The sequence below is a fragment of the Amblyraja radiata genome, chromosome 19 (assembly GCF_010909765.2).
Source record: "Amblyraja radiata isolate CabotCenter1 chromosome 19, sAmbRad1.1.pri, whole genome shotgun sequence".
Taxonomy (NCBI): Eukaryota; Metazoa; Chordata; class Chondrichthyes; order Rajiformes; family Rajidae; genus Amblyraja; species Amblyraja radiata.
Genome location: NC_045974.1, coordinates 10,020,930 through 10,038,603, shown reverse-complemented (window position 1 = coordinate 10,038,603; position 17,674 = coordinate 10,020,930). Strand labels below are relative to the sequence as shown.

At 45.9% G+C, this 17,674-nt stretch overlaps 1 protein-coding gene across 3 annotated transcripts in view; it reads left to right on the top strand.

The window, feature by feature from the left end:
- The window catches only part of pot1 (protection of telomeres 1), a 127,417-nt gene that overhangs the window by 70,067 nt on the left and 39,676 nt on the right, over positions 1-17,674 (top strand). For all 3 annotated transcript variants that reach the window (XM_033037642.1, XM_033037644.1, XM_033037643.1), the window contains exon 8: positions 5,455-5,585. In XM_033037642.1, coding sequence (XP_032893533.1) covers positions 5,455-5,585 — 131 coding nt within the window. The remainder of the gene's footprint in view (positions 1-5,454; positions 5,586-17,674) is intronic.

Here is a 17,674-nt window from a genome sequence, read left to right as displayed (position 1 = left end):
TAATACTCTTAAATCAATGAGGTGCATTTTAGTGTCACCCGAGTTACCTTGGCAACTGTGGATATCAATTGTTGTGCTCCAGTTCGGCGGAGTTTATAGTTGCGTGTACCGAGGTACAGTGAAAAGCTTTTGCTGTGCGCCAATCAGTCAATGGAAAGAGGTTAACTATTCGAGGTTAACTATTCCAAGATAACTTCATGAAGTGGCGTACCTGCAAAAGCCGACACAAAATGAGATGACATTAAGAGTGGCACAACTGGTAGAGCTGTTGACTCATAGCACCAGAGACCCGGGTTCGATCCTGACCATGTTTCCATCCTCATCCATGTTTCCATTTCCACCGGATGCTCCGGTTTCCTCATCCACATCCCAAGGACATGCGGGTTTGTAGGCGTTGGTCTTGGTAAATTGCCCACTGTTTAGTTTAGAGATACAGCGCGGAACCTCTCTGCCTACCAAGTCTGCGCCGACCAGCGATCCCCGCACACTAACACTCTCTACACACACACACACACAAGGGACAATTTTACTGAAGCCAATTAGCCTACAAACCTGTACGTCTTTGGAGTGCGGGAGGAAATTGGAGCACCGGGAGAAAACCCACGGGGAGAACATACGAACTCCGTACAAAGATGGCACCCGTAGTCAGGATCGAACCTGGGTCTCGGGCGCTATAAGGCAGCAGCTCTACCTCTGCGCCACCGTGCCGCCATTCTGTGGGTCATAGAGTGGGACGAGGGAAGAGGGTAAATTCACTGTCCCATAAGGGAGACTTTGCAAAGGTTCAGACTTCTGAATAGGAAGGACATGGTGTTTCTGGGCTGTGACAAATGACCTTAAGGTGAAGGCGAAAAGATTTAATAAGAATCTGAGGAGTAACCTATTCACACAAAGGTTGGTGGATGGATCGAGCTGCCAGAGGAGGTAGTTGAGGCAGGGACTGTCGCAAAATTTAAGAAACCGTTAAGACAGGTACATGGATAGGACAAGTTTGGAGGGATATGGGCCAAACGCAGGCAGGTGGGACTAGTGCAGCTGGGACCTGTTGGCTGGTGTGGGCAAGATGGGCCGAAGGGCCTGTTTCCACGCTGTATCACTCCATGACTAATTGCAGGGATGGTTCAAGTTCTGTCCAATCAAACGTAAACAGCAGCACAAGAGGGGCACAGCGGTAGAGTTGCTGCCTTACAGCGATTGCAGCGCCGGAGTTGGATCCCAACTACGGCTGCTGTCTGTGTGGAGTTTGTATGTTCTCCCGGTGACCGCGTGGGTTTTCTCCGAGATCCTCGGTTTCCTCCCACACTCCAAAGACGATTTCTTTCCTATACAGGTTTGTCGGTTAATTGGCTTGGGTTTGTATGCTTGGTATATGTGTAAATTGTCCTGTGTGTGTGTGTGTGTGTGCAGGATAGTGTTATTGTGCGGGGATCGCTGGTCGGCGCAGACTCGGTGGGCTGAAGGGCCTGTTTCCACACTGTACCTCTAAACTAAGCAAAACTAAATAAACTCTGCTAACTAAACGAGCTCCCATGGACATTGACCAAGGAGCTGAGCTTAAACAGCCAGCACAACATAAAACCATGAGGAAAAATGTATCTCTTTGTTACGCTTCAAAGCAGCATTGAGTTAGTTTTGAATACTCCCAAGATAACATGAGAAATCTGTGCACCAGAGACAATCAGTAGACAGATGCTGTACTTAAGGATAATCATAAAAATAACATCTCAAGGTACCCAATTTTCCAAGCAGATGACTGAAACAGAAATTATATTTGATGTTAACTCTATAAACATAAAAAGTCACAATTTTAGAATAGACACAAATTGCTGGAGTAACTCAGGCAGCACCTCTGGAGGGAAGGAATGGGTGACGTTTCGGGTCGAGACCCTTCTTTAGACTGCACCACCGTGCCGACTCGCCAATAATCCTGTGCTCACAACCTCAGTCGCTCCCAGTGAAACTCTGCACGAAACAATGACCCAAATATACGGGCCCACCACCACCAACCATTTTCCAGCCACTGGTAGTCCAGCACGTCCTTTAATCCAGACAAAATTACGGGAGCGCACTTGACCTCCCCCTTGGAAGTCCCCCTGAAGCTGTGGTGCCTAGGCTGGGTGAGGCGGCCAATCTCTACCTCATCGGGACTTTCGCGAACGATCGGCGGGTCAGATTTGCCCCTGCGGCTGGGGATCTGGAACTCCAGCCTGGCCAGAGCCGGCAGATCCGTTTCCATAGCCGACTTCCGAGGCCGAATTTGCGGCCTAAGCGGAACGTTCCGGTATCGTTGGACTCCCCTCGGAGGCCGTGACCTCTGTTGGTCCGTCAAAACGGAAAATCCAGAAAGACTCTGGAACCAAGGGTCCCAGAAAATCAGTGGTGATTAGTTCTTTTCATAAAGTGGCCAGTATTGAATGCAATAAAGGGGACAATTTAAGGTCAATAGACAATAGGTGCAGGAGTAGGCCATTCGGCCCTTCGAGCCAGCACCGCCATTCAATGTGATCATGGCTGATCATCCCCAATCAGTACCCAATCAGGTCATGGGTGATAGGAGCATAATTAGGCCATTTGGCCCATCAGATCTGCCATCCAATTATGGCTGATCTATCCCTCCCTCCTAACCCCATTCTCCTGCCTTCTCCCCATGGCCTGTGACCCCCGAACTAATCAAGAATCCATCCGTCTCAGCCTTCAATACTGAATCTCACCATAAAATGTCGTGGATTTGCAGCTGAGAAATATACTATTTTTTGATTCAAAAACATAGGTGCCTAATAGATGAAGCTGTAAGCGTAATTGTTCCCAGGAGCTCTCATGTCTGATGTGATGGTGGATACACATGTCAACCAGCATGCCGTTAGCACAGGAGAATAAGTGCTATTATGTTAAGTTGTCGTTTAGAAGGAGGCACAAAAACCCCAGGCATTAAAACTCAAAAGGTTAATCTAATGACTTCCTGCTGCTTTTCTTCACAAAGAGGAAAATAATTTATTCTGGGAGCAGCTTCCATCGCTCTGTCGGGAGCAAGCACGTCGAGTGCTTTTGAAACACACATATCTGCAAGTTGCTAACTTGTTTATTTTCATACCCTTGCCACGTTTCCCCTGTTCCTGTGGAATTTGCCACTTCTCAATGCCAGACCGAAGAAGGGTCTCGACCCGAAATGTCACATGCTCCTTTTCTCCCCATGTTTTGATCTTATCGAGGTGTATAAAATCATATGTGGATCAGATCGGGTGGACGCACAGAGTCTCTTGCCCAGAGATTCAAGAGAGTTTCTTGTCATGTGTCCCTGGTAGGACAATGAAATTCTTGCTTTGCTTTAGAACACCAGAACATAGTAGGCAACAGATCAGTGTGTCCATATACCAGTGTATACACATATACACATATACACACATGAATAAATAAACTGATGAAGTGCAAATAACAGATAATGGGCTATTAATGTTCAGAATTTTGTCTGAGCCAAGTTTAATAACCTGATGGCTGTGGGGAAGTAGCTATTCCTGAACCTGGTTGTTGCAGTCTTCAGGCTCCTGTACCTTCTACCTGAAGGTAGGGAGATGAGTGTGTGGCCAGGATGTTGTGGGTCCTTGACGATGCTACCAGCCTTTTTGAGGCAGCGACTGCGATAAATCCCCTCGATGGAAGGAAGGTCAGAGCCGACGATGGACTGGGCAGTGTTTACTACTTTTTGTAGTCTTTTCCTCTCCAGGGCGCTCAAGTTGCTGAACCAAGCCACGGTACAACCGGTCAGCATGCTCTCTACTGTGCACCTGTAGAAGTTAGAGAGAGTCCTCCTTGACTTTAGGTAGGGGAATTGAGAACCAGAGGACATAGGTTTAAGGTGAGGGGGGAAAGATTTAATTGGAATCTGAGTGGTAACTTTTCCACACAAAGGGTGCCGGGTGTATGGAGCGAGCTGCCGGAGGAAGTAGTTGAGGCAGGGACTATCACAACATTTACAAAACAATTAGAGACGTACATGGATAGGACAGGTTTAGAGGGATATTGACCAAACGCAGGCAGGTGGGACTAGTGTAGCTGAGATATGTTGGTTGGCGTGGGCAAGTTAGGCCTGTTTCCACACTGTATCACTCTATGACACTATGCTGCCTGACCTGCTGAGTTACTTCAACATTTTGTGTCTATCTTCGGTATAAACCAGCATCTGCAGTTCCATCCTACACACATTTTGTCCACCAATTGGCTCGGGCATCCTTGCTTAAAATCTAAAAGTTAACATGAAGCTTAGTTTTTTCTTTAAAAAGTCCCTCAAATTACTTAGAAACAATGTTTAGGTTTAGATTTTAGTTTAATAGTGTCATGCATACTGCGGTACAGTGAAAAAACCTGTGTGTGTATGTGTGTTATCCAATCAAATCAGATAACACAACAGTAAAATAATATATATATGAATATATATTATTATATGATCTATTATATTTATTATACTATATATGAATATAATCAAGCCAAACATATGCAAATGATAGAGCAAAAATAGAGTGCAGAATATAGTTCTCATATTCCGCTTGGGTAGCTTACATCCCAGCGGTATGAATATTGAATCCTTCAATTTTAGGAAACTTCTAAAGTCTACTCCACCATTCAATCATAAGTGATCTGCCTTTCCCTCTCATCCCCATTCTCCTGCCTTCTCCCCATAACCCCTGACACCCATACGAATCAAGAATCTATCAATCTCTGCCTTGAAAATATCCATTGACGGCCTCCACAGCCTTCTGTGGCAATGAATTCCACAGATTCACCACCCTCTGACTAAAGAAATTCCTCCTCACCTCCTTTCTAAAGGCACGTCCTTTTATTCTGAGGCTGCGGCCTCTGGCCCTAGACTCTTCCACTAGTGGAAACATCCTCTCCACATCCACTGTATCCTATCCACTTTGTGTCTATCTTTGGTCTAAACCAGCATTTGCAGTTATTTGTTTCTTCCAACGTGGCACGACAGGCTCCTGTGTGATTTCCTTAGCGGTAAATCCTGGTCATACCTTGACCCAGTCCAGTGGAAAGAGTGAAATACAATCTTGTGTCTGAGAATTATAGCAATGTAAATTATCAGAGATTCTCATAACAGACAGGCACTGACTAATTACTTAGCACCACCCTTTGACTAAATAAATTCCTCCTCATCTCCGTCCCAGAGGTACGTCCTTTTATTCTGAGGCAGTGGCCTCCTGGTCCTAGACTCATCCACTAGTGGAAACATCCCACCCCCGTGTCCACTCCATCCAGGCCTTTCACGATTCAATATTAACTATGTACCGTCACCCATTCCTTCTCTGCAGAGACGCTGCCTGTCCCGCTGAGTTACTCTAGCATTTTATGTCTTATCTTCACCATTTACCGTTTTATGTTCTGTAAATATTAAGAAGCGTCGTATTATTTTGCCTTGCCCATCTTAACTGACTGGCTCCACTGTTGCAGATTACTGTATGACAGTCACCATAGTGGACCCTACTGGTGCGAAACTTCATTGTGTGATCTTCAACGGAAACGCTGATCATCTACCTAAAATCTACAGAACCGGGGATGTGGTTCGTTTCCACCGAGTCAAGGTTGGTCTTGTTCAGTTGCTTCCAGTGTTACTTTTAAAACAAAAACTAATATCCTTTAGCAAGAATGTGCAGGAAGGAACTGCTGATAATAATAATAATAATAATAATAATAAATACTTTAATGATCACCTCAGGGAAATTCAGACGTCCAGAAGCCCCCAACCAACAAACCCACAGATTCAAAACGAACGCAGACAGAAAATACATAGAACACAATGTGGACACTAGCTGAGAGCAATAAATACTTAAAAAGACCAATAATTAACAGTTAAAAATTGCAAAATGCATCCCCCTACAGCCTAGCGGTCCGAATTATAAAATCTAATGCTGGTTTACACCGAAGGTGGACACAAAATGCTGGACGAACTTAGCGGGTCAGGCGGGATCTCTGGAGAGGAGGAATGGGCGGCGTTTTGGGTCGAGACCCTTCTTCAGACTGAGTGTCGGGGGAGAGGGAAATTAGAGGTATGAAAAGGTACAGATAAGTCAGAGCTGGCACTGATGGCCATGGAGCCCACAATGGTCCATTGTTGGCTGTGGAGCCGGTGATGACGAGGGGATACGAACAGTAAGACTAGCAGGACGTGTAGGGTGGGGACGGGACGGGGAGAGAGGGAACGCAAGGGTTACTTGAAATTAGAGAAATCAATATTCATACCACAGTGTTGTCAGCTGCCCAAGCGAAATATGTTCTCTGAGAAAGAACTTGCTGGGTTACAAGATCAACTTCAATGACCTTTGTGAATCTGTGGAATTCTCTGCCACAGAAGGCAGTGGAGGCCAATTCAATGGATGTTTTTAAGAGAGTTAGATTATAGCTGTTGGGGCTAATGGAATCAAGGGATATGGGGAGAAAGCAGGAATGGGGTACTGATTCTGGATGATCAACCATGATCATATTGAATGGCGGTGCTAGCTCGAAGGGCCGAATGGTCTACTCCTGCACCTATTTTCTATGTTTCGTCAGCCCAAAGCATTTTATGTGATTGAGTTAAAAATGGTGCCAAAAACCAGCGACTCTGTATACTGTCTCAGTGTACCACTACTATGTACTTGTACTTTATGTGAGATGCTTATTTAAGATGTAACTAAGTGCTTATATAAACATAGAAACATAGAAATTAGGTGCAGGAGAAGGCCGCTCGGCCCTTCGAGCCTGCACCGCCATTCAAAATGATCATGGCTGATCATCCAACTCAGTATCCTGTACCTGCCTTCTCTCCATACCCCCTGATCCCTTTAGCCACAAGGGCCACATCTAACTCCCTCTTAAATATTGCCAATGAACTGGCCTCAACTACCTTCTGTGGCAGAGAATTCCAGAGATTCACCACTCTCTGTGTGAAAAATGTTTTTCTCATCTCAGTCCTAAAAGATTTCCCCCTTATTCTTAAACTGTGACCCCTTGTTCTGGAATTCCCCAACATCGGGAACAATCTTCCTGCATCTAGCCTGTCCAACCCCTTAAGAATTTTGTACGTTTCTATAAGATCCCCCCCTCAATCTTCTAAATTCTAGCGTGTACAAGCCGAGTCCATCCAGTCTTTCTTCATATGAAAGTCCTGACATCCCAGGAATCAGTCTGGTGAACATTCTCTGTACTCCCTCTATGGCAATAATGTCTTTCCTCAGATTAGGAGACCACAAGTAAAGTGATACGTGCTGATCTGTGTATAAATCTGAATTTCACTGTACCTCTGTACATGTGACAAGTACCATTGATGCCTGGATAGAGTTTCCACTCATGGGAGAGTTGAGGCCACCGCCACAGAATAAAAGGACGTATCTTTAGAATGAACATGAGGAGGAGTTTCTTTAGTCAGAGGGTGGTGAATCTGTGGAATTCGTTAGCACAGAAGGCTGTGGAGGCCAAGTCAGTGGATATTTTTAGGTGGAGATTGATAGATTCTTGATTCATACATGTGTCAAGGGTTAAGGGGAGAAGGCAGGAAAATGAGGTAGAGAGGGAAAGTTAGATCAGCCGTGATTGAATGGTGGAGTAGGCTCGATGGGCATCAGGATCTGTTATGGTCAGGAGTTTGTGCTCAGCTGGTCTCCTCTCCTCACCCCGGCCATCTTTGTGTCCCCAGTTCACCTTCCCACCTGCCCATGATCCTATCATCCGACGTCTCCAGCTCCAGCTCCCCCCACCGGTCCCACCGACCGACGAGCCTTCAGGAAGGTTCCCGGTCCTGCAGAAAATGAACCAGAGACCACTTTAAAAGAATTTTATTAACACATGCTTTTTCTCACATCCCTCTGGGATCAGATATAGAAGGAGGAAAATGAGCAGAAGTGAATGTGATTTGAGGCAGCATAACCTTCTCGGATTAAGCAGAGTGGAAGCAAATAGATCAGATCCCAGTGGGTATTTTCCATTGAGTTTGTATTTCCTGTTAATTCTCTCCATACATGCTGAACAAACTCCATGTCGATGTCAGAAAGAAAAGTTTTATTCCCTGATCAGTGCAGTGAATAAATTATTTCCAGAGCGTATAATTGAAACATCGAAACAGAGAAAATAGGTGCAGGAATCGGCCATTCGGCCCTTCGAGACAGCAACGTCACTCAATACGATCATGGCTGATCAACCAGAATCAATATCCTGTTCCTGCTTTCTCCCCATATCCCTTGATTCCGTTAACCCCTAAGAGCTATATCTAACTCTCTCTAGAATACATCCAGTGAATTGGCCTCCACTGCCCTCTGGGATGGAGAATTCCACAGATTCACAACTCTGGCTGTAAGAGTTTTTTCTGATCTCAGTCCTAAATGGCCTACCCCTTATTCTTAAACTGTGCCCAGTGGTTCTGGACTCCCCCAACATGGGGAACATTTTTCCTGCATCAAGCCTGTCCAGTCCCTTAAGAATTTTATATGTTTCTCATGGGCATGTTAGTAAACAAGTGACCCAGAGGCCAGGGCAAGTGGCCCAGCGAGGAGATCAAACACCAGCATAGCAGCTGAGAAATTTAATGTACGATTAGTTTAGAGATACAGCGAAGGAACAGGCCCCTCGGCCCATCGAGTCCACACTGACCGGCGATCGTCCCTGTACACCAGCACTATCCTACATACTAGGGACAATTTACAATTTTACCAAAGCCAATTAACCTACAAACCTGTACGTCTTTGGAGTGTGGGAGGAAACCGGAGCACCCGGAGAAAACTCGCGCGGGGAGAACGTACAAACTCCGTACAGACAGCACCCGTAGTCAGGGTCTCTGCCGCTGCAAGGCAGCAACTCTTACCGCTGCCTCCCATTGCATAATTAATTTTTATGGACCCATTTAATTAACTTCCAATTACAGTGAATTACATAAATATGGAATAAAAAGCTATTTTCAGTAACGGTGACAATTAAAACTACCAGATTGTTGTAAAGACACAACTGGTTAAATGAAGACACAAGGAGCTTGGTTGCTTTATGTAAAAAGACACAAAGTGTTGGAGTACTTCAGCAGGTCAGGCAGCATCTCTGGTGAACATGGATAGTCCACCATTCTCCAGATTGAGGGCACAGCGATAGAGTGGCTGCCTTACAACGCCAGAGACCAGGGTTCGATCATGACCTCGGGTGCTGTGTGTGTGTGTGTGTGTGTGTGTGTGTGTGTAGTTTGCACGTTCTCCCTGTGACCGCGTAGGGTTTACCCTGGGTGCTCCGGTTTCTTCCCACACTCCAAAGACGTGCAGGTTTGTAGGTTAATTGGTTTCTGTAAATTGTCCCTAGGGTGTTGGATAGAACTAGCGTACGGGCGATCGATGGTCAGCGTGGATTCATTGGACTGAATTTCCTCTGCGCTTGGTATATCTGGTCTGTTTGTGTATCACGCAGAACAAAGCTTTTCACAGTCGTTTAGTTTAGTTTAGACACACAGCGCGGAAACAGGCCCTTCGGCCCACCGAGTCCGCTCCGACCAGTGATCCCCGCACATTAACACTATCCTACACACATTGTGGACAATTTACACATACACCAAGCCAATTAACCTACAAACCTGTACGTCTTTGGAGTGTGGGAAGAAACCGAAGATCTCGAAGAAAACTCACGCAGGTCATGGGGAGAACCTGCAAACTCCGTACAGACAGCACCCGTAGTCTGGATCGAACCCGGGTCTCCGGCGCTGTAAGGCAACAACTCTACCGCTGTGCCGCCCTTATACATGTGACAATATTTAACATACACCTAAATATTCTAACATTTGAGGAAGCATAGCAGGCAGCAAATCCTGACGTTTTATTGTTACTTATTCTGAAACATCGAATCTTACTTGAAGTTGTAGGAAGGAGCCGCAGATGCTGATTTAAACCGAAGATGCACAAAAAATGCTGGAGTAACTCAGCAGGACAGGCAGCATCGCTGGATAGGTGGAATGGGTGACGTTTTGGATTGAGACCCTTCTTCAGACTGTCGGAGGCGAGGGAGATCCACAGATAAGGAAGTGTAAGGAGTGAAAATGAGACAAAGGTGATGGAGATCAAGGAGAATGTAGAATAGATCATTGTTAGCTAGTAGAAGGCAACAACAAAGCAAACAGAGATAAAATGTAAATGAGGACAGTCAGACTAGTCGTAGATCTGAGAAGGGAGGTGGGATGGAGAGAGGGGGAAAGCAAGGGTTGTTCGAAGTTAGAGAAGTCAATGTTCATACCGCTGGGGTGTAAGCTGCCCAAGCGAAATATGAGGTGCTGTTCCTCCAATTTGCTCTGGGCCTCACTCTGACTATGGAGGAGACCCAGGACAGAAAGGTCAGTGTGGGAATGGGAGGTGGAGTTAAAGTACTTTCAATCTGTTCTAAGTGACAGAACGCCCAGGCTCCTGGGATTTTGTGTTTTGTTTCAACTGTTCAGGTAGCCAGCCTTCTGCTAAGCACCATCCGCACATTGCTCACCAGCAGATCCTGCAATGTTGCTGCAGATTCACAGGCAGAGATTGAATGCAGAAATAAAAATAGGCACGGCAGTGATTTACCTGCAGTTTAGTGAGTCCTTTAAAATATAACTGCAGAATATGTTCAATCGCTTAGAGTGTGTTTTTTTTTCTTCTCACAATTTTGTAAATTGTTGCAATGAAGAAAATACCACGATAGCATTTTCTTGAACCTGCTTTGTAGGATATGTATAAACAATGGCTAGGAGGCTTCAAACTTAAATTTTCATATAAGAACCAAAGAGATCAAACGAAAAAGAAAATCTTGAGTTTTAGAGTGAGGCAGAGGTTCACCTGCACCTCCTCCAACCTCATCTATTGCATCCGCTGCTCTAGGTGTCAGCTGCTCTACATCGGTGAGACCAAGCGTAGTCTTGGCGATCGCATACCCCAACACCTCCGCTCGGTTCGCACTAACCAACCTGATCTCCCGGTGGCTCAGCACTTCAACTCCCCCTCCCATTCCGAATCCGACCTTTCTGTCCTGGGCCTCCTCCATGGCCAGAGTGAGTCCCACCGCAAATTGGAGGAGCAGCACCTCATATTTCGCTCGGGCAGTTTACACCCCAGCGGTGTGAACATTGACTTCTCCAATTTCAGGTAGTCCCTGCATTCTCCCTCCTTCCCCTCCCCTTCCCAACTCTCCCACAGCCCACTGTCTCCACCTCTTCCTTTCTTCTTCCCGTCCCCCCCCACCTCCACATCAGTATGAAGAAGGATCTCGACCCTACTCCTTCGCTCCATAGATGCTGCCTCACCCGCTGAGTTTCTCCAGCATATTTGTCTACAAACGAAAAGGAAATGTTTTATTTGTGAGTTGTACTGTTTGAGTAGAATTATATTGTTAATGCAGTACATTTAATCACCTTTAATCTTCATTTTCATTAATGGAGTCAAGCTTTACTTAAGTGCATTTTCTGAATGTAATTCTAGAGTCAAGTGCGAAGCGGTGCGCTGGCGTATCTCAATAACTAGGTGGCGTCACGGTGGTGCAGCGGTAGAGTTGCTGCCTTACAGCGCCAGAAACCCAGGTTCGATCCTGACAACGGGTGCTTGTCTGTACGGAGTTTACACGTTCTCCCCGTGACCCGCGTGGGTTTGCCCCGGCTGCTTCGGTTTCCTCCCACACTCCAAAGACATCCAGATTTGTAGGTTAATTGGCTTCAGCCAAAATTGTGAATTATCCCTCGTGTGAAGGATAGTACTCAGTGGGCCAAAGGGCTGTATCTCTAAACTAAATTAAACTAAAACTAACCAACTTCCCCCAAAAGTAGTAAAAGGTGCTGGGTAGGAGCACCTTTATCTGTGACTGAACCATAGATTTTAGAACAAAATGCTTCATGGCACCAGAGACCCAGGTTCGATCCTGACCTCTGCTGGTGTCTTTGTGGAGTTTGCACATTCTCCTTTTGATCACATGTGCTTTCTCCAGGTGCTCCGGTTTCCTCCTACATCTGAAAGACGTGTGGGTTTTGCAGGTTAACTGGCCTCTGTGTAAATTGCCTCCAGTGTGCAGGGAGTGGGATAACATAGAACTAGTTTGAACAGTTGAACAATGGTCAGCATGGACTCAGATGGTCGAAGGGCCTGTTTGGAAAAAGAGCAATTTTTGGCAGCACTATTTGTTACAATGTTGCTCTTGATACCACGGGCGGCACGGGTGGCGCAGCGGTAAAGTTGCTGCCTCACAGCGCCAGAGACCCGGGTTCGATCCTGACTACGGGTGCTGTCTGTTGCGCGAGTTTGTACGCTCTCCCCGTGACCTGCGCGGGTTTTCTCCGAGATCTTCGGTTTCCTCCCACACTCCAGAGACGTACAGTTTTTTTTGTCAGTTAATTGGCTTCGGTATAGATGTAAATTGTCCCTAGTGTGTGTCGGACAGTGTTAATGTGCTGGGACCGCTGGTAGGCACGGAATAGGTGGGCCGAAGGGCCTGTCTCCCCGCTGCATCTTGAAACGACACTAAACCACCAACATCTGAAGAAGGGTCTCGACCCAAAACGTCACCTATTCCTTCGCTCCATAGATGCTGCCTCACCCGCTGAGTTTCTCCAGCATTTTTGTCTTCCTTCGATTTGCAGTTCTTTCTTAAACATCAACATCGCAGGGCGTCTGAGCAGAGTTTGTTTTCTACACCGAGCACAGGGATTTGCACTGCGCCTGTAAACGTACCCCATCTGCGTACAGGACACTGGAGCATGAAGGGGAGAAGGAGATGACCTTCATTCTTCAGCAGAGGCTAGTCCTCTCGTGAAGCAACTTGACAATACGCTCCCCTGTGGCACCATAATGCAGGACAAATTAAATGGTCTCAGTTGGAGGGTGAAAATCACTGCAGTAACTAAAGTTCTTCCAATTAGCCCTCCGTCGGGACTGCTCTATAATCCACTCGCATAAAAGGTGTAATGAAGTGAATCTAATTTGTCTTCTGAGTGGGAATTAAAAATGAAAAACAATGGAAGATGACGTGCCAAACCCGGCTTTGAACAATGCACACTAGTGCCACCTATGGGTCGAAGTCTGCACTCTGTGGTGTTTAGACTTGGAGTTTGAGTTTAGTTTATTGTCACATGTACCGAGGTACAGTGAAAAGCTTTTTTTTTAATGGCCCTGTCCTACGCTACGAGTTCATTCCAAGAGCTCTCCCGAGTTTGCCCTGATTCGAACTCGGAGATTTACGGTAATGGCCGCTCGTCGGTACTCGGGGCTCTCGTGGACATTTTTTCAACGTGTTGAAAAATCTTCACGAATCTTCCCGAGCTTACCTGCCGTTAGCGAGTCTTCCCGAGTACCTGCCGTTAGCGTTACAAGCCGCTAAGAGACATCCACGAGCTCCAACGTACCCGCTACGTTCATTCTCCGTGCTTACCACGAGTTTGATTTTTTTTTTAACTCGGGGGAGCTCTTGGAATGAACTCGTACTGTGGGACAGGGCCATAACCAGTCAGCGGAAAGACAATACGTGATTACCATCGAGCCTTCACCGTGTATAGATTCAGGATTTAGGGATTAACGGGAAGATGCGCCATAGAAAGCATTTTATCGAGATGCATCACCGCTTGGTTTGGAAACAGCTCCGTCCAAGACCACGAGAAATTGCAGCGAATTGTGGACGCAGCCCAGACCATCACACAAACCGACCTCCCTTCTATTGACTCCATTTATATGCCGCACGCTGCCTCGGCAAGGCCAGCAGCATAATCAAGGACCAGTCGCACCCTGGCCACTCCCTCTTCTCCCCTCTCCCATCAGGCAAAAGGTGTAGAAGTGTAAAAACACACACCTCCAGATTCAGGGACAGTTTCTTCCCAGCTGTTATCAGGCAACTGAATCATCCTACCACAACCAGAGAGCAGTGCTGAACTACTATCTACTTCTTTGGTGACCTTCGGACTACCCTTGATCGGACTTTGCTGGCTTTACCTTGCACTAAATGTTATTCCCTTGTCATTCTTGCCATAGAGGGAGTACAGAGAAGGTTCACCAGACTGATTCTTGGGATGGCAGGACTTTCATATGAAAAAAGACTGGATAGACTCGGCTTGTACTCGCTAGAATTTAGAAGATTGAGGGGGGATCTTATAGAAACTTACAAAATTCTTAAGGGGTTGGATAGGCTAGATGCGGGAAGATTATTCCCGATGATGGGGGAAGTCCAGAATAAGGGGTCACAGTTTAAGGATAAGAGGGAAGTCTTTTAGGACCGAGATGAGAAAATCATTTTTTACACAGAGAGTGGTGAATCTGTGGAATTCTCTGCCACAGAAGGTAGTTGAGGCCAGTTCATTGGCTATATTTAAGAGGGAGTTAGATGTGGCCCTTGTGGCTAAAGTGATCAGGGGTATGGAGAGAAGGTAGGTATGGGATACTGAGTTGGATGATCAGCCATGATCATATTGAATGGCGGTGCAGGCTCGAAGGGCCGAATGGCCTACTCCTGCACCTATTTTCTATGTTTCTACTATCTACCTCTTTGGTGACCTTCGGACTATCCTTGATCAGACTTTGCTGGCTTTACCTTGTACTAAATGTTATTCCCTTGTCATGTATCTATGCACTGCAAATGGCTCGATTGTAATCATGTATTGTCTTTCTGCTGACTGGATAGTGGGAAACAAAGGCTTTTCACTGTACCTCAGTAAACGTGACAATAAACTAAACCGTAACTGACTAACGTCAATACATTTAGTGCAAGATGAAGTCCAGTAAAGTCTGATCAAAGTGATAGATAGTAGCTCAGGACTGCTCTGCAGTTGTGGGTAGGATGGTTCAGTTGCCTCTTAACAGCTGGAGAGAAACTTCATAGGTGACATTCAGTTGAGGCTCTGACTAGGATTTAATGATTCTTTATTCTCCGAAGGGCCTGTTTTCACGCTGTATCTCTAAAGTCTAAAATCAATATGGAGTTATTACATGTTGTAAGTACTGTACATAATTTGGAAAATAACATCAGAGTATTTTCATTCCTCTTATGCTCACAATTCAAATTTATCATCTCTATCTAACAGTGGTCAAAAAAGTCGTAAACATTATCCGGGATTTGATATTCGACAGATCTGAAGTGATATTTCAGATTAAAGTGCTTAATGGTCCAATTCTCGAGGGCTGCATAATTCTGCAAACAAAAATTTCAAAAACGGTTCTAAAATGAAAATCTCATGGCTGCTCAGTCAGAACGATGTACCCTCATCTAATGCTGAACGATCGCGGCAATAATTCACAAGTTCACAAGTGATTGGAGCAGAATTAGGATATTCAGCCCATCATGTCTACTCAGCCATTCAATCATGGCTGATCTATCTCTCTCTCCTGCCTTATCCCCATAACCCCTGACACCCGTACTAATCGACAATCTATCTATCTCTGCCGTGAAAATATCTATTGTCTTGGTCTCCACAGCCTTCTGTGGCAATGAATCCCACAGATTCACCACCCTCTGACTAAAGAAACTCCTTCTCATCTTCCTAAAGGAACATCTATTAATTCTGAGACTATAACCTCTGGTCCAAGACTCTCGCACGAGTGGTAACATCCACTCCATATCCACTCTATCCAAGGCTTATTATCCCTGGTACACAAAATTGCTGGGGAAACTCAGCGGGTGCAGCAGCATCTATGGAGCGAAGGAAATAGGCGACGTTTCGGGCCGAAACCCTTCTTCAGACTGGAAGAAGGGTTTCGGCCCGAATTATTATTATCCCTGCCTGGATTCGAGGGTTTTAGCTTCAGGGAGAGGTCGGATAAACTTCGATTGTTATCACTGAAATGTCGGAGGTTCTGGTAGACTTGAAGGAAGGATAAAAAACGATGACAGGCATAGCTAGGGTAGACAATCAGGACCTGATTTGCGCTGGGCCTCACTCTGACAATGGAGGAGGCCCAGAACAGAAAGGTCAGATTGGGAATGGGAGGGGGAGTTGAAGTGCTGAGCAACGGGAGATCAAGTAGGTTACGACTGATTGAGCGGAGGTGTTCAGCGACGCGATCGCCGAGCTTGAAGTGGATCAGTTTAGAAACAGGCCCTTCGGCTCACCATGTCCAGGCCAATCAGCGATCCCCGCAATACACACACACACACAATTTTTATCAAGCCAATTGGCCTACATATAGCTGTACGTCTTTGGAGTGTGGGAGGAAACCGGAGCACCTGGAGAAAACCCACACGGTCTCTGGGAGAACAAACAAACTCCGTACAGACAGCCCCCATAGTCAGGATCGAACCCTGGTCTTTGGCGCTGTAAGGCAGTAACTGTACTGCTACGCCACGAATTGAGTTTAACTTGTTATCATGATCAACACAAACATCGTGGGCAGATGGGCCCCATCCTGGGCAGTACCGTTCTCTACTCCATGTTCTATATTCTATCCCCTCATTCTAGCCACCAATCCTGACCAGAGCGATTTTAAGTTAAAAAAATAAACCCTAATCATAAGGTCAGCACAGTGATGTGAACTGATGAAGTCTATTAAATTATTTGGTAACTTGCTCTGTGTTCATTGTGAGTAATCCCTTTGGGGAAAAAATATAATTGAACTTATAAAGCCTTGAATTTATTCTGAAAGGGATGATTCTTTTTGACAGAATATTATACATTTGTGGAGGAAAAATGTTTGTTTAGTTTAGAGATACAGAGCGGAAACAGGCCCTTTGGCCCACCGAGTCCGCGCCGACCAGCGATCCCCGCACATTAACGCTATCCTACACACACTTGGGGACAATTTACAATTGACCTACAAACCTGTACGTCTTTGGAGTGTGGGAGGAAATCGAAGATCTCGGAGAAAACCCACGGGGAGAACGTACAAACTCCGTACAGGCAGTACCCGTAGTCGGGATCGAACCCGGGTTACCGGCGCTGTAAGGCAGCGACTCTACCGCTGCGCCACCGTGTCGCCTGAATTTTCCGAGGGTAGATATTCTTCCGGGCATCTAGTGCTGCCTGAATTGGTAGCTTGGGAGAATTAACAGGGCTCTTTGTGCATGTCAATGACTCTCAGTTAGCCAAGCTTCGGATCGTTTGAGTAATGAAACCATTGATGTATGCGGCATATGAATATGTCGGCATTAAAAATATTTTAAGCTTCAGAAATCCTGAGCATTAGAAATGGATTTGTATAAAGTCTGGTGGATTTTAATTACTGCAGAAATCTGTGCAGTTTGTGGTACGAAATAAATTGCTTCCAGGTCAGAACGCTGCAAATGGAAGTTATGGATACCAATTGGCCCTCTGGGTTCATGCTCCTTGTGTTAACTTTCCATTGCTCATTAGCTCGAGATAGTCTTAGAGGCTTCCACTGTAAAGTCCTTGAGGTGACGAAGCCCTGGTGTTTTACGTATTTATTTCCTACGCATGGCAGCGAGGAACTGCAGATGCTGGTTAATACATGGATACAAAGTGCTGGAGTAACACAGCAGGTCAGGCAGCAGGTCTAGAGGATATCGATAGGCGATGTTTCAGGTCGAGACCCTTCCTCATTAGTAAGGGTGTAGTAAGACCCTTTCTTGATGAGTAAGCGTGTCAGGGGTTACGTGGAGAAGGCAGGAGAATGGGGTTGAGGGAGCAAGATAGATCAGCCATAATTGAATGCAGAGTAGATGTAGAGTCATGGAGTGATACAGCGTGGAAACAGGCTGTTCGGCGCAGCTTGTCCACACTGGC